At 35.3% G+C, this 22,540-nt stretch overlaps 2 protein-coding genes across 2 annotated transcripts; one reads left to right on the top strand and one right to left on the bottom strand.

The window, feature by feature from the left end:
* On the top strand, positions 1-1,910 carry LOC142642401 (amino acid transporter AVT3B-like). The gene has a single exon (XM_075816749.1). It carries the CDS (start codon positions 411-413, stop codon positions 1,698-1,700), a length of 1,290 nt encoding a protein of 429 aa, XP_075672864.1. The 5' UTR covers positions 1-410; the 3' UTR covers positions 1,701-1,910.
* Positions 1,911-5,659: 3,749 nt separating this feature from the next.
* Positions 5,660-15,889, bottom strand: LOC142643029 (uncharacterized). Its single transcript, XM_075817553.1, has 13 exons — positions 15,421-15,889; positions 13,842-14,889; positions 12,900-13,109; positions 12,578-12,804; positions 11,669-11,743; positions 10,950-11,021; positions 10,768-10,866; positions 10,565-10,636; positions 10,374-10,488; positions 9,209-9,277; positions 8,575-8,917; positions 7,114-7,237; positions 5,660-6,479 (listed from the first exon to the last, which is right to left on the bottom strand). Exons 1-13 carry the CDS (start codon positions 15,568-15,570, stop codon positions 5,973-5,975), a joined length of 3,111 nt encoding a protein of 1,036 aa, XP_075673668.1. The 5' UTR covers positions 15,571-15,889; the 3' UTR covers positions 5,660-5,972.
* Positions 15,890-22,540: the final 6,651 nt, after the last annotated feature.

Raw genomic sequence — 22,540 nt, 5'->3', positions numbered from 1 at the left:
GTTGCAGCCCTTTTATTTCCACAAAGAATTATTTTTTCCTCATAAAAAAACTGTAAACCACAGAAGTGTCCAGTTCAGATTGGACTCTTTAGATTCTGCAGGTAATTATCAGCCAATAAAGATTTCTCGTTCATTTTCAAATTTCCACCCTCTTTTTCTGTCACAAACTGAAAACTGAAACATCCGAAACCAAAGCCTTCTCTCCATTTACGTTGCCAATTCTCAATCTCTTTATATGTATCTGCCAAGCCTTAGCAAACACAATCAGAGCCCTCTCTCTCTTGCATGAACATATTTTTTCATTCATTTAGTTCTGTAGAATTCTACAAATAATCAAACTTTTTGAGTCAAAACCAAAACTTTGATTAGAAAAGACAAGCTTTTTGGAGTCAAAATCAGAGTTTTGCATCATGGGGTTTGAAGCAGGGTCTTCCTCTAATGCATTGAATGCTCCATCACCACCCAGAGAAGACACACCTCTTCTTGGTCATTCACCACAAGCTTTGTCCTCACAAGCCAAGACCTTTGCCAATGTTTTCATTGCCATTGTTGGTGCTGGTGTTTTAGGCCTTCCCTATTCTTTCAAGCGCACAGGTTGGGTCATGAACCTCCTCATGATTTTCTTTGTGGCTGCTCTAACTCACTATTGCATGATGCTCTTGGTCTACACTCGCCGGAAGCTTGAATCTTCTAATGGATTCTCAAAGATTGCATCTTTTGGAGATTTGGGGTTCACTGTTTGTGGCTCAACTGGTAGGTTCCTTGTTGATATTCTAATTATTTTATCACAAGCTGGCTTTTGTGTTGGTTATTTGATTTTCATTGGCAATACTTTGGTTGATGTTGGTAATTTGAGCACCAGTATTCTGGGATTGGCACCCAAGAGTTTTTACATATGGGGGTGCTTGCCTTTTCAGTTGGGGTTGAATTCAATTGCAAGTTTGACCCATTTAGCCCCTTTGAGTATTTTTGCTGATGTGGTTGATCTTGGAGCAATTGGGGTGGTGATGGTTGAGGATGTGTTGGTTTTTTTGAAACAGAGCCATGCTGTGAAGGCCTTTGGGGGTGTTTCTGTGTTCTTTTATGGAATGGGTGTGGCTGTTTATTCATTTGAAGGGGTTGGGATGGCTTTGCCTTTGGAGTCAGAGATGAAAGATAAGGACAAGTTTGGGAAAATCTTGGCCTTGACCATGGCTTTCATTGCCTTGATGTATGGGGGATTTGGAGCATTCGGTTACTTTGCTTTTGGAGAAGATACAAAGGATATGATCACAGCTAATTTGGGTGGAGGCTTTGTGAGCACTCTCGTTAAACTCGGTCTTTGTGTGAATTTGTTCTTTACATTGCCTATAATGATGAACCCAGTTTATGAGATTGTTGAGAGGCGGTTTTGGGGTGGGACTTACTGCCTGTGGCTGAGATGGTTGCTGGTTGTGTTGGTGAGTTTGGTGGCTTTGTCTGTCCCAAATTTTGCTGATTTCTTGTCTTTGGTGGGGAGTGGTGTATGCTGTGCTTTGGGATTTGTTTTGCCTCCCTTGTTTCACTTAAAGGTGTTTAGGAGCGAGATAGGATGGAAAGGATGGGCTTTGGATGTGGGGATTATGTTGTTAGGAATTGTTCTTGGGGTTTCAGGAACTTGGTATGCTCTGCTGGAGATTTTCTTCCCAAAAGTGAATGATTTCAAATTGAGTGTACTGTGAATGGTAGTGTAGAGTGAACTATGAACCATGTTACCATGTTGGTAAGAAATGGCATTATTAGTCATAAAAAATGCAGGTACAATATTACAATCTTACAGAAATTCTGAATTTCTTGTGAATTTCTTGTGGGATATGTTTCAGTTACATTACTTAGTCATTTTTCATATGATTTTACAATAACGTGTTATGAGAATCTCGATTTAAAGCTTTTGTTCTTTGAGTTTTTAATATGTGGAAGCTCTTCAACTATGATATCTGTTTAGAAGGATACTTTATTTTAGATGGTAGTCAGAGTCTCTGCCCATATATAGTCGATCCATTTGGACAACAAGGTTCTCAATTCTCAGTATTATTTCTTAAACTCTTAAAGATGCTTGAAAAGGCATACTTATGATGTGCAATAAATCATAACGTAAATGCATATCAGCATACTTGTATTCAGAAGATATTAATATTGATTCAAAAACGTCTGAAATTGATTGACATGTTGAAAATGTTTTCCTCCTAATTATTTCAATTTAGTGTAAGGTTGGGTATGTCAGCAATATGTCCATTAAAAGTTAGCTTGATTAAAATGAGATTTTTGGGATGGATAAATTGCAGCATAAGATATTTTATTGTCAGAAAATAGAAATTCCATAGATAAATATGGTTTGGGTTGCCTTCAACTGGATCTAATACATGTGAGTAAGGGATGGAGAAAAGATGGGATGACCTGAAGGTTATAAGTCTTTAGCCCTTGATTCAAGCAGTGGAAATTTGTGGAACGGACTGACTGAAAATGGTTGGGATGATGTTAGTTGAGTTGTTGCTTCCAATTCATGCTCATCTTCTGTTGAATGGAGTAGCTGTTTTTGTCTTCAAAGGACTAGAATTGGAGTTACTTTCCGTTTGGAAAAATCAGACTTCAGCTTGGCGTATATTTTGTTAATGTCTGCAGAGTTGTTCCAAGTTACTTTGTCAACTCAGTGGTTCTTTTAATGAACCAATTCAATTTGGCTCCATTAGTCTGGAGTTTTGCTAATCTCTTGTCTTTGGTAGTGAGAGGCATCTGCCATGCACCATCTTTTGTCTTGCCTGTTAGGTTTGTTTGCCTGATTTTGAATAAGCAATTGCAAAGAGAATTTAGAGGTGTTCATGGGATATTTATTGTTGGTTTTGCAATTCTAGGAACAAGGTCTTCTACTTCATAATTTTTCTGGTAAAGGGCTGATAGATGTGTTCAAATTTAAACCCTCTGTTTGTAATGATGCAAGTGCAACGTGAAGATTTTGCATTTCTGTCACATAGAAGACATCAACATTTTTGGTTTCTGAACCTATGTTTATTTTAGATGATCAAATCTTCAGCTATGGAAATTCCGTAGTTCAGATATTCCCTATTATGTTTAGGTTGATTAATTTGATTTGTTCTACATTAAAATGGTTCAAAATATTTATTTACTTTCAAGGTTAGGCACGAAATTATAACCCATTTCAAATCTCTTGTAAAATGTTTGTAGGCCTAGTCCATAAACAAGGGCAATGCACACATTTCCTAACAGGTTGATGTGTCATAATTTTTAATGCATTTGGCATATATCATTTCTCTTACAATATCTAGACATACACAGTTGTGGGACTTACATGTTGTGAGCGAGAGTTTTAAGACCATAGATTATGAGAGAGATGATGAATATGTCGGATACAATAAATAGTTATTTCACAAAGAAATCTTCCCCTAACATGGGCAGCTGAAATAATTTTTTAGTAACATCTTCTCTGATTGCTAATGCTCATTGGCTGCTAATTTTCGTGTCAGTGGAGTAAGGGTTGGTGTCCTTATCTGGAAAGTGATAAGAATATGGTGTAAGATTCGTGTAGGTGTATATTTGTTATGATTGTGGACCAGCCCCCTGAAATGGACTATATGTTGTTCATCTTTTCAATCCTTTTAATTCTAAAAAAAGTTTAAAATTCAATAATGTCTGCATCTTCTAGAAGAATGGAGTGTCAAATGGGGGGTAAAGGTAGGTCATAAGACCAATTATATATATTAGACCTGACTTAGTTCTTAAGACCTAAATTGCACGTATATAACGCACAGAGACGGCATTGAATTGACCCAAGAGCTATAATAAGTTAATTGATTATTGAAATTTTTTAATTTAAATGAGTACTGTTTTCACTTCTTGGTAATTAACATGAGTTGAATTTTAGGTGCTTGTACCTGGAGAAGGAAATCATTAAAGATCTAAAAATTAATTTAACCGGTACCATTTTCACCTTCCCCTTTAACCTCATAAAAAAAGACCAAATGAAACAGTGCGGGTAAAACTGCTGAAGATAAAACCAACTTAAAAGTGAGGGAGTGCATAAGCTTTGGGTAGCAGAAGAGCACTCTAGGTTAGGGTGACACAAAATGTCCCCACCTTTTCTTGACTTGACCAGTTCAACCCTATCAATGTTAATTAGGGCTGTTCAATGACCCGGACCAAACGACCCACCAGCCCGAACCAAAGGTCCACGAGTGGCTCTGAATCTGTCGATGGTCGAATTTGGGATTACAAAAATTTCACCCAAATAACCCAAACCGACCGAATTATTTATATAAACTTACAAAAAAATAATAATAATTTGACATGCCCAAAGCCCCAGACTACCAGCCCACACGTTTTGGTATCAGACTGAGAGAGGGGAAACGTGTATGAGACTCTATGAGTGTATAATCCCATCAGACATCAGTAAGCAACAGTTGCTTTTTCCACACAAATTCTCAATATACAAATCAACCGTTAATCTCAAATTAAAATTCAAAATCAACGGTGTTGATGAGAGTGGAAGTTGAGCATGATTTGACTGATTGCAGTAGCACAATTACCTAATTTCAAATCAACGGTTATAATACAAAATGAAGACATAATCTAATGGTAAGAATTTCATATCAAAGATCAGATATCTCACCATCTCTAACAAGTCTGTTCATTTCATTCATTACGAAGTCCACAAGTGGACGAGTTCATTATGAAGTCCACAAGTGGACGAGTTTATTACGAAGTCTACAAGTAGATGAGTTTAGTTCAGAATCTTCAAATTGCAAAATTCATGGGTCATGGCTTTGCCTTTGCGCTTCCTCCCCTCTTCACCCTTCCTCACCTCTTCACTTCTTCACTTTAAAGCTTTTAGCTTCGGTTAATCTCATACTTTCAGAGTCGGTTAATCTCAAACTTTCAGAGTCTCAGTTTTGTAATTTGGTCTTTCAAACTTTCTCAAACCCTCACTTCTCTAATAAGGATGGCAAAATAACTCCACCATGTATAATCCTGACCTGTAATGATCCCTCCTCGAAGAAGGGATGGAGCACCTATGATCTACCTGACCTCGTCTCATTGCCATCTCTATGACCAGCTACACCCGTTGAAACTATCGTGTTAAATCTTACAAGTGATGACACTGATTGGAACACTACTCTTTCCAGATTCCACACCCCCAAAACCCAAAACATCAAGTTCATCATCAATGAGAATCTCAAACAGATCCGGCTAAGCCATATTAGCGGTCAAACCCTTCACACACGAAGTGGTAAGACAAAAAAGGGCGTGTATTGAGGTTTTACGTTATAATGTTTTATGCTTCCCACATTGAAAAGAAAGTGAAACAGAGAGAGAGAGAGAGAGAGAGAGAGAGAGAAGTGGAAGAGGTGGGTGTATGAAGGGCAATGAGCCACCCACTGAGACATACTAAAAATTAATTTTAAGTTTTGCCCCATTTCCCTTACCAATACAATTATGCAATGCATATATGCATTCCATTCAATGGAAAGATCCAATAAAGCCACATTGACTTAACAAAATTTATTCAATATTTGCGTAGAACAACATCAGCGACCAAAAATTTATTTAAGATTTTTAATTGCATACAACAAAGATAACTCCTTGATGATAAGACACACTCATCAATGAGTTACAAAAAAAATATATATATATATATATATATTTATTTATTTATTTAAAGATTTCTTTTAACAGAACTAGAGACTGACAAAGATGGAAAAGAAAAAAAAGAATACCCAAAGAGCTAGAAAAGTAAATGGAAGAAAAAGAATTAAAAGAAAGATAAAAGGGAGGATGGATACACAAGGAGTAATACAAAAATACATTACAAACAGTCGATGGATGCAAACCAAAGCATGCTGACTCAAACCACTCCCAAGATTGCATCATCATGAAATAAACAGCACTCAGAAGGTTTTAACGCAGAAAAGCGCACACAGATAAGATGCAGAACCACCCAGCTAAAATGCATTCCAATTATCAGATGTTTTCCTAGCAGGTTGACTGGCAGGTTGGCTATCTATGGATGTTCTAAATGGCTCAGACCCAAAAAGGTCCGAGTCTTCGAAGGTTGGGAATCCATGACCTTGATCAGAGTCTCTACTGCTGAGAACAGAATCAAATCGTGCTATTGTATGAGATTCCCGTGGGGCAAAAAAGCCACTGTCATGCGTGCTGAAAGAATCAAATCTTGAGAAGCCATCAAAAGCGGGTCCTGACCCCTCATATCTATGTGGCGAATTGCTTGAACTGTAGAGTGGTGTGCTAGGAACAGACTCGTCAAAAGCAAATGTACTCTTCTTCTGGAAAAGGCCACCGGGTGTGTTAGGAACAGACTCGTCAAAAGCAAATGTACTCTTCTTCTGGAAAAGGCCACCTGCCTGTGGTGACCCAGTTCTGATAGGGTTTAGACCAAAATCCCCATACCCAAATAAATAGTTATCTCCATTTCTTTCTTGGGCAGGCTCCTGCACAATTCAAATCATTTTTATATAAAAGCATGTGGAATTTAGAACCCAGCTCATTAATGACCAAACATAAAGATTCAAGTGGCTATACAATCAAAGCCATAGAATTAATTAATAGGTCCTATTAATGGGTGCCCTTAGGGCATTTGTTAATGGACTATTTTTAAAAAGTTTGAATACCACTTTTATGGGAAATATAAAAGGTTGTCAAAAAATCAGTTACTATTTTATTTTCCTATAAAAAGTTCTTAAAAATATTTCTTAACCAATACCCATCCATGAACTTTTCCCAAAAATCATTTTTGAGCCACCTAAAGAATTATCTTATTAAGGGTGTGGGATTGGTTGAGTTGTCAATTAAAAGTGAAGAAAAATAATGTGAAATTACATCAACCTACAAAATTTTAGAGGAATACATGCTCGTATGTTGGGAACTTTTGTATATAAGCTATCTTATTAGGCTTGGCCCTCCTTTTTATTTTCTAGATTTTTACTTCAGCAAATGTTTCTTATTTTACATAATATATTATATTGCTTTTTCACAAGGTTTACAGGATATGTTTGCAGCGTGACTATAGTACACCAAGTTCTTTGTTAAATAAAATATTCAATAACATTATGTAGATTTGCATACCTTGGTTGTTTTGATTGGATTAAAGCCCCACACTGAGTCAACATCATCATTAGCGTCAAATGTTCCCCAAGCTGATTCATCAAAACTCTTATCACCAGAAAACATAGACCCCGCACCACCATCACTGCACATATAGTAAATATATAATTAGATGTGTAATATAATATTTATTCTAAAAAAAAAAAAAAAAAAAGATACGTGTAATATAAATTATAAGATTTACATCAAGTGGAGAGGACAAACCAGAGAATGTCGTAGAATGGCTAAGATATGCACTGGTATTCTAAAAGCTACTAATAAGCTTAAATCATAGAAGCAACAAAAAGAACAGTACTTTCAAGTATTCAACTGTTACCATTTGACATGAACATGGGGTATTGAATAGGAGTATTTCAATTTATGTATACATGAACAAAGTCATGGCAGGTAAATGTGCCTCATGCATATATCCAATGATGATGAGATGCATGAATTAAAGGTAAATGTCAGAAGTCAAAGGTATCACCATTTACAAAGAAGAGAACATGTAAAATTAGATTGCTATCACTTGCAATGACTACAAAAACTAGTAGCCATATGAGCAGTAAATTCACTCCTTTTGTGAGGTTTAGTTTTTGGTGTCGCGTCCCCTTACTTCCAATTGCTCCCCACCACCCCCCCCCCCCCTCTCTCTCTCTCCCCCCCAAAACACCCAAAAAAAACCCAAAAACAATCAAACAAAGGAAGAGACCAGCAGTATTATCTGTTATCTGCAGATGAATGCCACACAAGGACAGACAGATGTCAAAAAGACTGCAATGCAATGTTTTGAGATTGGACATGATAGCTTCTTTTTTTCTTTTTATTAAGTTATAGCTTCCTTTTCTTTTATCCATCTCTCTAAATACATCAGACATGGTAACTAATTATTTACATTGAAAGATGAAAGGGTCTCATATAGGAAAAAGTATTTTGTATCAAATGATACTACGTCATCTGTATCAAAATCCAATAAATGAGAGACATGCGTGCAAAAATAACTACCCACTAACACGTCTTTCAATTGTTAGTGGGTTAATTATTTTTTGTTGACATGTCTCACATTTAATGAATTTTGATACCGCTGATATGATATCATTTCATACCGTTGATATGATATCATTTGATACCAAATACCTTCTCCTCATATAGAGTAGACTCAGGAAAAAATCATTAAAATAATGACCTCTGATAGCTGAGATAGGCCCATTAGTGATAATAAGAATAGGTTGGTATATTGTTGAGTAAAAGGCATAATGAACAGAGAATGAGGGAACAATAACACTTCACCAAAATAAAAACAAAGAAGAAGACATACAAATCTTAATGGGCAATTCAATCAAAAGATACACATTCAATGTTGAAACAAGGTGCTGCATTAATAAGCGTCAACTAAGCACATATTGCAAGACAAAAACTTATATACCAATTTTAGAAGAATACCTTTGAAAATCTTTATTACTGGGTGAGGCATCTGCACTATGAGCCTTGTCAAAGTTAGAATCTGGGAATTCTCTTGGTGGACTTTCAACAGCACTCCTTGCAAAGGGACTGCTAGGGGCACTTTTTACTGACTCATCTTCACTTCTATTATATGCCGATCCATTTTCAACAGCTTGTTCATCCATAGTGTGCGGCTTTTCCACCTTAACATCAGCTTTAGGTGAAGCAGCTGTTGGACTTTCAACTGTGGAGGCTTTTTCATTACTAGCTGATTTGGATTTTTCCTTTGGAGGTGCTATGACATTTTGGACGTCAAGAGTGAGCTCCTTCACAAAAGAGAATCCTGAAAAATTGGACATTAATCATTAGCAACCACAGGCATTGGGCTCACAACCAGAGCACATTGCATAAGGGACAAATGGCAATACCAAAATATGCAAGACAATTATCATAACATATATACTTGAAAATGATTTATGACAAAGGCTTTGTTGTTGTGTATGTAGCAATGCATGATTGGTAACCCAATGCATCACATGCTCAAAGATGAAATACCACTTGATATGCCCAGAAAATCTCTTTAAGTTAATAAGTAAAGACTGATCTCATCCTACAAGGAATTATTTTTGCATACCTTCATCCTCAAACTTGTCCCAATCTTCATCCCAGTCAGCAGCACCCTCTTGGATCCCAGGTTGCCAACCTAAAAAATAATAAAAACACTTCAGGTAAGCGAATGCAATATAACACAACACAAAATCTTCAGCAGTATGAAATTGGATAAACAAGCCAAGAGCCTTGTAACTCAATGGCTTGGTCTTCTTTATGAGGAGAAACACAGTTTGAATCCCCCCTCCTGCACTTGTTGTAACAATTGAATTATCAAAATAAAATCGGATGAACAGAAAAGGCAAACCCAGGATAACACTGACAGAACTAATAGTAAATTGAAATTAAATCAACTGAAGCCTTGAAGAAGGGAAAAACATAGGTCAATGATTGGGGCAGCAACGTCCAATCATGCTGCAACACCATTTCTTCTCAATAATCAATCCATCCTTGTCAGATGCTTTACTATTTCACACTCAAAATGGGGAGATTGTAATTAGTAAGTCACATTTAGTGTGCGTTTGGCTCCAAATTAAAAAGCCAGCTTATTTTACTATTCAGCTTATTTTTGTTACTATTCATAGGTCATATTGCACTTTTTAGTATTATTTATGAGTCTCACTGTATTATTTTGGCTAACTTTTACATTTATCTATAGTACTTTCAACAAAATAAATAAATCCCAAACAGACCCTTATTAAACATGATGAAAGCTTCTGATTAATTACAAATAGGAATAATTTCATTCCCTGTGAAAAAAAAAAACTGCTTTTCATTGTTTAATGGAAAAAAGAATTTGAGTATTTCACAGACAAGTGTCACTGTTTCTTGCCACCAAGCAAAAGGACTCAAACATAGCTTGAGGGACAAAAAGTTTGTTAAGGAACTGTCTTAAAATAATAAAATGTCGCATTCCACATAATAAAAAGGAAAAGATAGAAATTTTTAAAATGAATGCTTAGGTAGTTCATAACAAAAATTTGCAATAAATCTTACTTTTTTTCCCTATCCTTCGTCATCCTTTCATAATCACATTTCAACTTAAGATTTCTATAATTTAATATTAGTATCCAATTACAGTGCAATTACTTTTCCCACATAACAAAAAGAAAAAGAAGTGAAGGATTACCGAGCCTTCCTTATTGGGTAAAGGGAATAAACAAAACGGGGCAATTATGACAAAAACTTACCAAAGGGAAGCTCAGTCAATGTGGTTGGTTTCGCACGTAATCCATATTTCTTGCAGCGTTCATTTAGACCTTTTACTAGTTCATCAAGATCTGATTGGATACGATCAGCGTGAACCTGAAATTTGCAGTTGAAAATGAACATAAACAAGTTCTAAATAGGCCTGCACCAGACCAAATTTGTGAAGACATACCTGAAGAACGCCATCAGCACTGCCATCTTGTTCCATCTTAACAATGGCCTGATAAAGCTCCATTTTCCTCTCCTACAAATAAAAAGCATAAGATTGTTTAACATAAATCTAACAGAAGGACCAGCACAATGACACACTTTTAATACTTTAATGACCAACAGCAGGCCATTTATTGGTCATTCATGAAAAGAAATTATGGCTACCTGTAAATCACGAAATGTTGCTTCTTCAATAGTTAACTTGGAGGCTACATCTCCACTTTGCTTGTATTTCTCTTCATATTTCTTGGCCAGGGACTCGACCTGAAGACAGATAATGATCATTGAGCCCATATTACAAAAGAAACATGAGGAAACATACATAAGCTCAAGCATCCAAAAGATACCTCACGTTTATCAGCAGATGCTCTTTCTGTGATTTCATTAAGGCGATTGTCACATCTGCTCTTGTATAAAACCTTGTACCAAAGTGAAAAATAAATTTAGGGAAAACATAGCGGAATAATTAAGCATCATTGCTTCTGACTACAAAGAGAATAGTAGAAACAAGTGCAGTTCCCAGCCATCCAGAATAAGCACCTATAAGTTCAAAGTAAGAAACATGATGTCTTTACATTTTTTATCCACCTTAATACAGATTGCAATCAGAATAATGATCAGGAAAAAAGAGGTCTACTAACAAATTGACAATTAATTTAAGTCATTTTTTTTCATATTTGGGGAACAAAAAACAAACAAACAAACATAGGTGGATTATATAACTAAAGACATGTCCATGCTGCTAGCATCAAAACATTTTTTTTTTTTTTTCAGTTATCATAACTAACAATGTCACATGCAAAGGAAACACTATTTTGCAGAGCATTGCATATATTGTGTGTGTTTTGATGATTTTTTGTTGTTGTTGAAAGTGTGTTGAAGTATGCTTGTATTTTGAAAAAGTGAAGTTTTAAAAAGTTGTTCATAAAAGCTTGTCATTAGCTATAGGCAAAAGGACAAACAAGTATTTTCATTTATCAATATGTAACAATTAGATCCCCAACAACAATCAAAGGAACACACATACAATGTCATATAACCTTCAAAAAGAACATTAAATACTCACAAGTTCTTGCATTTTGGTGCGGCAGAATTCAATTTTCTGTCTAGAATCCAATATTTCTTTCTCCAGTTCTTCTACCTACAATTAAGAAAGGATCAGGTCAAAAGATGATTAGCAACTCTTTAAGGAAAGAGGAACACAACATCTTGGTCAAAGTAAAAATGCTACCAGGTGAAGATGATAAAAAGTATATTCAACTAAAGACTCATTCAAGTCTTTCCTTCAACTCTTGAAGGAAAGAGGAACACAACAGAAAGCTTTTATGTCACCTTAGCATGGATCTTCAAATTGGAACAAATAATAAAAGAAAACAAAAAATTCAGGGCAAAACCAAAAGTTAAAACTTCAATGTTGCAAGAAGGGTCGTCTATAATGTGCTATGTTGCTGGAAGAGAAACACAAAGGGCTTGGGTAGGGTGAATGGGTAAACTGTATGCAACCATAAACCTATAACAAGTTAACAACCAGAGAACTATGGTTCAAAATATGTAAGATACAAAGATAGGGGGGGAAAAAAAGAAATGTGATATTAAAAATAGTAGATAGATTTAGACGCTAAATAAAGAGGTTATGGAAAAGTATAGGGTTCCAAGTGAAATAAATATAATGAAGAAATAGAAGAACAAACACTACCAAACTGATGTAGATTTCAACAATTAAAAAAGGCTACAGGCCCAGCAGGGTTGAAAAAGCTTTCTCTTGCTGGTTGATCATGCAATATTTGTGTTCACCTAGGTATGGCAAAGAGTAGAGCACAGGGGTAATCAAGTGGAGAACCAGTCAAAGAAACCAAATGTCATTGAACACCTAATTTTACTGCAACATCCCCAGATATAGCAAATAATGGGAATCCAGCAAAAAGATCAAATGGCTAAAGCAAAATGATGCAAGAAACAGAGATAGAATAAGTGCCTTTTTATCAGCCTCTGTTGCTTCTTGGAACCTTGAATTGAGCAAGTTCTGCTCGTCGGTACTGAGTTGATCTACAAGGTGTTTCTCCAACACTGGAACTTTTGCCTTCTGCTGATTGACCTGTGACCCTTCAGCCTGAGGGACAGGAACAGGCCTCGGAGGCCTTCCTGCTGCCATGTGCCGAGCACCAGGACCAGGACCAGGCATCCCTTGCTGTTGTTGAAAACCTTTGAACAAAAAAAGGGTAAAGATAGGATCTATTTTGTAATAAATTGCGCCAGCTGGTACCATAAACTAAAAGATTCATGGTGTGGAATAGTACCAGGCGCATGTCCCCATGCTGCATTGGAGTAGTTGGTCACAGGTTGGCCAGGGGTAGGTAAATCAGATATAATGCTGCTTGGGAGCACTGCTGGAAGAGGAGTGCCTTCTCTATACCGCTCCATCAAATACAGAGCAACACAGAACTCCCTGTGAGAAAGCATGCTATCATTATCCTGATCCGCCAAGTCCCACACCTGCTTTAGAACCTCTGAAATATGAACAATACATACTAGTGAGAACAATGTGATCATGGGATTATTAGCTGCCGTTAAGAAATTATCTCCATAAATCATATGTAAGAAGTTGGGCCAAAAAACAAGACATAGCCTTAGACCTGGCTATGTTGAGCCTTAGAATTTAAAAAATATCAAGATAGACCTTTCCTGGTTTAAAGCCAGTCTTTAGAAGCCACTAAACTTTAGAAACTTCTGTAAATAAAATTATCTGCTGGAGTTGAACATTGAGCATACCAAGATAAAAAAAAAAAAATTTTAAATCATTAGTACATGATAGAAACCCATCTTATACAACAATAGGTCCATGACATGGAGGTTGTGCAAACTCATGAGGCTTTGTGATCACCAAAGATACTCAACAGCACACAAGTCACAAATGCACAATAACTGACCCAGTAGCCAAGCTCCTTCTATACTAGAGTTACATAGCAGATGATATAGACCATTCTAAAAATTGGGCACTTAAAGCCATAACTTAATAATTTGAATAAACATTCCAGCAGGAAGTTAAACAGGAAATAAACAATAATTCACGGCAACCTAAATTCAGATATAAGGATAGCAGAAGCTTTAAACTGATAGCATATTATGCATTCAGACTAAAATAAAATACAAGAAAGTATAAACCTTTCATAAACCACATTAGCAATTTAGTAATGGGCATAAAGCCCAAAGATAAATTCCATAATGAAAAATAGTTCTACCTCTTGGCAGTCGCCAACTAAGAAATAAATTGCGGGCTTCTTCACCAGTAATCCTCCCATCTCTGTCCTTGTCTACGTCCATAAATACTTTGGTATACTTCTGAACATCAGTTGGACTCATCCTAGGCCATGACCGCTGGGACTGACTGGAAGCAGAAATCTCAGCACCAACTGATATTCCAGATGAACTAGATGCAGAAGTGGTCTGTGTTGAAACCTTTTGGTACTGATTTGCAAGTGCCGGAACCTGCAGACGCTGACCACCAACAGGCTGTGTTATGAGTGAACTCTGCAAAGAAGGCTGGATCACTGAAGATACCGGAACAACTGGTGATGAGACTGGTAAATTGCTTGCAGAAATCGTACGTGTGGAAGAATCTTGCTTTGGTTGAGATGGGGTAGCAGAAAAAACATCACCACCAAAAATTGAGTCAGGTGCAAAACCATTTCCAGATATATCCAAGGGTTTAGAATCCTTAGCCGGTGGTCCGGATGGCCTCATTCCAGATGTTGCTTGTGGCCTAGGTGGCAGTGTGGCAGGCGATCCAGATGTTGCCAACCCAAATCCATCAGAAGTTGCTGAGGTACTCATTCCACTGACTGGGACTTGTAAGGAACCTGTCCTTGCACCAACCCAATCACTTGAGACGCTTGGATTTGGAGGGCGGGGAGCAGAGGAAGTTACAGCCTGTGGAGGCCTCATCAACTGACTTCCTTGTGAAGGAAATTGCTGCTGGTTGATACCCGCATTAGGAGGAACTTGTGGCCCCCTGAACCCAAGATTTTGGGAGGACGTTGGAGTAACCGGACCAACTGGAGGGGTAGGAGCTGATGCAGCAGCAGAAGTATTGAACTGAGGTGCGGGCATGGCAGTAACACTGATCTGCGGTGCAGGTATTTTAGCTGAAGCTGGGCCATACAATGCTGCCTTCACTATGTCAGGCGTTAGGTCTCGTTTACTTTGCGCCACAGTGACAAGTTTAAGGGCATTATAGAACTCTGGCCGACCAAGAAATCCACTCTGGCTCTGGTTGGCAATTGCCCATATCTGCAGATAAAAACACCAACATAAAACTAAAACCGATTAAATCATACACTCTCTCATGTTCATTCTACCCATAATTTTAAATTCCCCCAAAGAGCTATATCAAGCACTAAGATTTACAGTAAAGAAAATCTAAAAGTCAATACTCTCTGTTATCTCAGCGCGACCAGCGTGTAATTACTATCAAAATAACAACAATTTTGAAGTCCGCTATGAATTAACTCAACAAACTAATCACAGTCACCACATTTATCCTATTCCATCACTCTTCAAAAAATTGAAGACTTTATTCAATGCATTAACCCACTCTATGTCCCATTGCACACAGCTCTAATGTACACATGTTCCTAACTATAATCAAAATCACAATAGATATCAAAATTTGAGCATCCAAAAAACCCTAGCACCAATCAGTGACGTTAACAAAAGCTTAAACAACTAAAATACATCAAAATTTACGAATCAATCCGATCCAACTCAATATCAAATTACATACACAAATAGATAGATAGACAGAGAGAGAGAGAGAGAGACCTGAGCAAGAACTTGCTGAGACAAACCGGAGCCTTGGAAGAAGGAGACGGCTTCGGCGCCGCTGATTTTGCCGTCGCGGTCCAAATCGGCGCGACGGAAATACGCATCGAAGAGATCCACATTCGGCGCTTGGTTCTGCGCCGAAGCCATTTCTTCTTCTTCTGCCGCCGCCGCCGCCGCCGAAATTCAAAACAGCCTCCGCGTGCGCGTGTGTGGGTGTGGAGGATCGATCAGAACATTGGAATCAAAAAAAAGGCAGTGATCGGAATCAGCGTGCGCGAGTGCATGAGAAGAAACAAAATCGTTTGTGGTGAGAAGCACCGGAACGATCAAAAAATATATGGTTTCGATTTGTAATGAAATGAAATGAAATGAAATGATTTTTTTTTTTAATAATATTTTTGGGTGTGTGATTCGATGAAAGAGAAAACAGATGGAGATAGTGAGAGAGAGAGAGAGAAGAAAAAAATTTGATGGATGTTTTTAATTTTCTGTTTTAAGGACAAAACTACCTCTGTCTTCTTACTCATTTCTCAAAACTACCATTGGCCCAGACTCACTCACCACCGTCCGGCCCATTACCTAACTATGAATATGATAAATTTCTTTTTCTATTTTTTTTTTTGGGTATATAAATAATATAAAACTAGCTTCGTCACACGCAGTCCGCACGTGCTATGAGACTCTTTTTTATTTTGAGTTTAACATAATTTTTCAATTTTGAATTTATCTATTGTTAGTGAAGTTACACAGAAAGGGATATTTATAAAACTAAAATTTAGGATTTGAAATGAAGTAAACTGCTGAGTTTAATAATATGTGCTAGGTGAGATATGTTTAGATAGAGAATGTGCTAATTTTTAGGAAAAAAATTTATCTCGTAGTTTTTTTTTTGTTAATTACAATTTTAACCCTATTTTTTATTTTTTAAGACTAAGAATTATCTAATTAGATTAGGAGTATTTTTGATATTTTTTTAAGTTATAACTAACTTTCTGAGTTCTCTTAATATATAGAAATAAAATATTATGAGCAAGATTTTTTTTTTTTAGAAGGATATGAGCAAGGCTTAAGTACAATATTTAGGCTTTCTCAAAAAAAAAGTACAGTATTTAAGTGTTGTTCCCTAGGCTCCTCTTTTAAGATTCTGTCATGTGGCTTTTTTTCAAGAATGAAAGTGTATTTTTTAAGTTAAATAACCAAATGATAGTCTAATTGAAAAAATCAACACACTCATAAACTATAAAAATACAATGACCAAAACTATAAACCAAAACATACACAAAAGAGTTCAAATTTGAGAAAATAAAAATAAATAAATAAAAACTTACATACAAGAACCAAGAACTTAAATGGGTGTCCATTTTTTGCTTCTTTATAGTAAACTTTCTTTGGCTTAATATCCTACACGCAAATTCATAAGTAAATAACAATAAGTAAGGTGAATTTATTAAATTAAAATATAAGTGTAAGTTGCATTTTGAAAAAAAAAAAAATACAACAATGCGGGGTGTTTTGTGTGGGATTTGATTATAGAGATGACTTATTGGTTAAGAGAGATTGTATTAAAAAGTCATGGTTGAATATATATCAATTATAAAATTTTTGATAATAGATTTTTAGTTGGAGTAGAATTTATATTTCTAAAACTTAGAAATTGTTGGAATCTTTTGGTATACAATTTTGTTTTTGCTCGAAATCTTTATTTCCATCCCTAGAACAATAGTGTGCAATGGTAGGCCAGGGAGTTTCTAGTTTGTCTATTTCTTTTCTTACAACAGCATGCATTTGGCTCTCATGTTTAAGTTGCTAGCTATCAAGAGATTTCTTACAGATCAAGTTCTTTTGCTTTGACTCATTTTCACGTTTAATTTTATTTTTGTTTTTGTTCTAGTATTTTTTTTTTTTGAAGTTATTCGTTCTTTTGTTTTTTGGCAATACCCAAAATGTACTCCACTACAAATATTTGTTGACTTGCCTTAATTACATTTTGTTTTTGGTTAAATCTAGGTTTTTGAAGATGTTTGGAAGGAATACTGTTATAAGCTAGTGTCAACGAATGATGAGATGATTGATCAATGGCTAGCAATTGATTGTTTAAAATATACCGAGTTACTTCACTCATATTTGGAATATTAATAACTTAAAAAAAAGTCGGAAACAAGCCAGACAAATCATTCTTTACTTTAAGATAACTTAATGAAAAAAGTTAGATACAAACCAGACGATCTAATAAATAAATAAAAGTTGGATACAAACCAAACAAGTCATCCTCTTTAAGATAATTATTAAGGCAAGCCAATGTATTATGGTGAATGTTTGGAATTTCTTGACGGTGAATGTATGGAGTTTCTTGAAGAGAAATGGATTGTTGGATTATTTGCTCCTCTATCCTTGCATACTTCTGGTGCTTCTATATACATTTACTTGAAGACTACATGATTTTGCTCATTTGAATGGTATTAAGAATTTAGAACTAAACAAAAGAAGAAAGCTAAATGGGAAAAGAAAAGGTGGAATTCAAGTGATGAGAAAATTAGTGAAGGTGATACAAGGAGAAGATGAGGGGAGGGGGGAATGTGAAGGAATCCCATAACCAACACAATCTTGAAATCACCTAGTTGCAATTGTGGAAGGACATCTTACTAGTCAATGAGTCTTGCATATCTAAATGATTAATTGTGACTTATATGTAATCTCGTTATATAACTTGACATTGTCATTTTTCTACAACAGGCACTCCACAGACTGAAGTTGCACTCATGATGCTTATGACTTATTTGTCATACATGTTGGCTGAGGTACCAACGACAAATTTTTATATAACTTCAATTATTTATTTATTTATTTCTCTTGTGTTTTTCAGAGTTTTAATTTTTGTTTTATCACTTTTATTTCATTTGGAAAAATCATGATGCCTTCAACCTCCATAAAGTATATCCAAAAGTATTAGAATTCATATAAAGTAAAATTCTATAGTATATGTCAAATTGAAATATCAAAGGTTTATAGCAAGGAATGGAACAGAAAAAAGAATCTGAAGATGAATGCCTTACATTTCATCATTCTATCTCCTTTGGGCACGCTTCTTCAGTAAATTACTTATATCTTGTAATACATGTACATTAGTTTAAGCAGGCATTTTGGACTTCCATTGGAATAGATTGCACCATACTTGTTTAATGTTTGAGTCATTTGTAGTTCAAAAATAGTACGGCTAAAATGAATCGAGTTACCACCCAATAAAAAAGAAGAGATATAATCTCATTGCAGAAAACATTTGTCTACAAATACAAACAGAAGAATTTAGGGAAATGACATCAGTAGCTTAAACTAATTTATCAAACAAACAACACCATCTGACTGATACAAGATATGCGATGAATATAAAAATATCACCCTGTCGTTTTTTCTTATAAATTAATAAATTCTCATTTTTCATGCAGCTTTTAAATCTAAGTGGGATTTTGACAATATTCTTCAGTGACATTGTCATGTCTCACTACACTTGGCATAATGTTACGGAAAGCTCACGAGTTACAACCAAGTAAGAACGTATCATTTCCCTCTTAATGGTGATATTATTGAACAGCTCCAATCAGAATTAAACTTATAATAATAATAATAATAATAGTAGGGAAAGCTAAAAGAAAATCCAATTAGATTTTAAATTGGAATTTAATTAGAATCTAATTTTACACCACGTGTCCCAACTAATCTAAGTTTTTGAATTTTTGTGCTAAGTGAGTCAATTCAATGTAAAAATTGGATTTAAATTTAAGTTTAATTTTGCGACATGTGTCTTGTGGGGGGTAAGATTTATAAAATAAACAAATGGGTCATGGGCTTGATCAATTGGTACCAGTTTGTTTTTGTCATTGGGCCCCAAGCCCATGAGTCAGTCTACACTACAGACATCCGAGGAACCGTCCGAGGATGAATGTCTCCTCGGATGGGCCCAGCACGCACCCTGGGATTTGCCAAGAAGATTAAAGGCAGAGTCCTGGAAAAACTATTGGGTAAGAGGGGGATCCAAGTACCCTCTAAAGGCAACGGCGTGATAAAAATATATGAGAAAAAGGCTGCTACCTCCACATTAAAGACCCTGCACCTACCTCCCTAACCGCATTAATGAAAAAATGACCCCTGAACAGTAGAACAAAACTTTCCTGCTATTATTTAAAGACTTCAAGAAGGTGGTGGAAAGAAAAACCGAAAGATAAGATTTGTGAGACACGTGGAGTTAGGAGGGAAGAAGAAGAATATTTAAGGAAAAAAGGGAAAAAAGAAGAGGGGGATCTGTCAGTTAGGAGAAAAAGAGCTAAGAACTGTAATTTTGGCATAAAAGAGAAGCAATATATAAATCGTCATCGGCTTACGTCTGAGGAGGTTCCCTTATTATATTTGTTTATCATTTGCAAAGATTGTGGCATTCTAGCCTGCTTGTCAAGTTTCCAATACCCCTAAACTAGATTTCAAATCCACACTCTACAAATCTTATTGTTTAAGGCTCATTGGGCCTGAGCCCAAGTCTATCATTAAGTTCAGATGCAATTGTGCACTTACATGTCTCATCTAACCTACATTTTTTAATTTTTGTGCCAAATGAATTAATTTAATGTAAAAAAACGATGAGTCCAATACAAGTAAATCATAGAAAACATAATTTTTGAATGATTTTATATTTATGGGCTTTTTTTTGTAGAACTAAAAACAATTCAAGTTTATAAGTCATATATATAGGTAAAGTTAAGAGAAAATCTAATTAGATTTCAAATTGGAATTCAATTAGAGTTTAATTTTATACCACGTGTTCCATCTAATCAAAATTTTTAATTTTTTTTGCCAAGTTAGTTAATTCAATGTAAAAATTGGATTTCAATTAGAGCTTAATTTTACGTCATGTGTCCCATCTAATTGAAGTTTTTTAATTTTTGTGCCAAACGAGTTAATTTACTATACAAAAATAAGAAGTCCAATATAAATAAATCATAAAAAACATAATCATATATCAAACACTATATATAAAATTAGGGGAAGAGAGAGTTTGAATGATTTTATATTTATGAGGCTTTTTTTTTTTTTTTTTGTATAACTAAAAACAATTCAAATTTTGTAAGTCACCTATATATATATATATATAGGTAAAATTTTGAGAAAATCTAATTAGATCCTACAATTGAAGTCCAATTTTGTGCCATGTGTCCTAAATTATTTATTTTTAGAGAGAGTTTCATTTCTTAATTTTAGAATCAAATGTGAGATCATATTATAAATATCCATTCAAGTGATTTATTGTGTACAAAAACCAAAGAGTTTAGAATTAATGAACATAAAAATATTTAAAAAATGGACAATTTACATTTTCTACTTAATAACATTCTTACAAAACTTTTTAAAGAGTTAAAAAAATGACTATCAATAATATCTAAATTATATCTGTAAGAATTATACTATATATCTTAATATGTGTCTTTTAAATATATATATATAAGCATATGCATGGGGTTACAAGCTAGTTTGTGTATATGAAGTATCATAATGCCTACAACAAGGGTGAGCTCCTATTGCACTTTCACTACAATTTGTTGATATTCTTGTTGTTGGAGTGGAAAGACAGTGTAATGTTCACAAATCCATGGCAGCATACAAGTACCATGGTTTTTTTTTTTTTTTAAACTGCCAGTAATATGGAGGCATCAACCCCCCCTTAAAAAAATAGGAGATAGAAAATTTGTTCAAATTGTTGTCACATCTAATTGTAGTATTTGTAAAATCTAAGAATTTACTCAATAGGCCCTTTAGGAACTTAGAAAGGGTGTCTTAATCAATAAATGCTTGTAAAAATCTTAGCAGAAAATAAGTATTTGACAGGAAAAGAGGGCAATTAGTAACTCTAGATTGAAATGCTGGCAAGCAAGGTACGCAGAAGTCATGATTTTTTCTTTCACAATTAAGTTTCTCTCAAGCTGGATCCTCAATCAATGTTCTTATGTAAAAAAATCTCTCAGTCAGCAATAATCTTTGGTGGATTTCATTTGAAAAGGTGTCAGGATTCAAATGTTTACCTATTTACTATGTTCTCTTTCCCTTTTTACTTCAAATCTCCAATGTAATTTAACTTTGTTTCTATCCTCTCGTTTGCGGCTCTATTGAATAAATTCTTATTAGTCTGCAATTTACACGTTTTAACAGAAACAAGGGACTCTGACCTTTGCACATGACTAGGCAAGACAAGTGTCAACATTTTAAGAATACAAATGAAGATTAAGCTCCAATGACCTATTCTAATCTTCAAAATGGTTTGGTGATCTCAGGCATGCATTTGCAACAATATCGTTCATTGCAGAGACTTTTATATTCCTATATGTTGGCGTGGATGCCTTAGACATTGATAAATGGAAAAGCAGCAAAGCAAGGTAATTTTACTACTTTCCTATTTCACATTTCAGAGCTCATTGTTAACTGACAACTAGTATATTGTCTCAGATAATATGAAACAACAATGACCAAATTCAGATATTAAATGTCATGTCATGCATGTTGCTATAAAAATGGTCAAAATAAATGCATCGTAACTTGTAGCTATTGTAACTATCATCTCTAATATATGTTTGGAAAAAAGGAGAAGAAAAGAAAAGGTCATATGTAGTGCACAAGGCCCCAGCTTCTAAGGGGTCTAGGCTAGGTGGTACAGACCATACTCTCTAAGATCCTAGATAGAAAATCATTGCCTCAAGCCCTCAACTGAACAAAAAATGGCAGTTAGACAAATACTATATATGATAGTGCAACACATAAGAATATTCTATTTTTATTTTCTTTTTGTTCTCACCAAAGTAAAATCACAATTACAACATTCAGAAGACAAGTGATATATTGACTTTTCCATTTTCTTTTCCTATGGATTTGATACCATTTAATTGGTTTCATGCTATTTGCTTCAGCCCACGAACTTCCATTGCAGTGAGTTCAACATTGTTTGCTTTAGTGTTGGTTGGAAGAGCAGCATTTGTGTTCCCTATCGTCAATATTACAAATTTTATAAAGAAAAGACCAAGTACGAAAATTGAGCTACGGAAACAGGTGATAATTTCAGACATCTTCAACACTTAGCTAT

This window comes from Castanea sativa, chromosome 7, assembly GCF_040712315.1.
Source record: "Castanea sativa cultivar Marrone di Chiusa Pesio chromosome 7, ASM4071231v1".
Taxonomy (NCBI): domain Eukaryota; kingdom Viridiplantae; phylum Streptophyta; class Magnoliopsida; order Fagales; family Fagaceae; genus Castanea; species Castanea sativa.
Note: the sequence above shows the minus strand (reverse complement) of the source record. Positions and strands in the feature narration are given on the sequence as shown.

What these genes read in the sequence shown, in the direction of transcription:
- LOC142643029 (XM_075817553.1), bottom strand. Translation starts at nt 15,570, where the DNA reads ATGGCTTCGGCGCAGAACCAAGCGCCGAATGTGGATCTCTTCGATGCG. An exon ending in CTCAGCAAGTTCTTGCTCAG is followed by an intron (nt 14,890 to 15,420) that starts GTCTCTCTCTCT and finishes TTTTATCTGCAG; the next exon opens with ATATGGGCAATTGCCAACCA. An exon ending in TAGTTGGCGACTGCCAAGAG is followed by an intron (nt 13,110 to 13,841) that starts GTAGAACTATTT and finishes TTCATATTTCAG; the next exon opens with AGGTTCTAAAGCAGGTGTGG.
- LOC142642401 (XM_075816749.1), top strand. Translation starts at nt 411, where the DNA reads ATGGGGTTTGAAGCAGGGTCTTCCTCTAATGCATTGAATGCTCCATCA.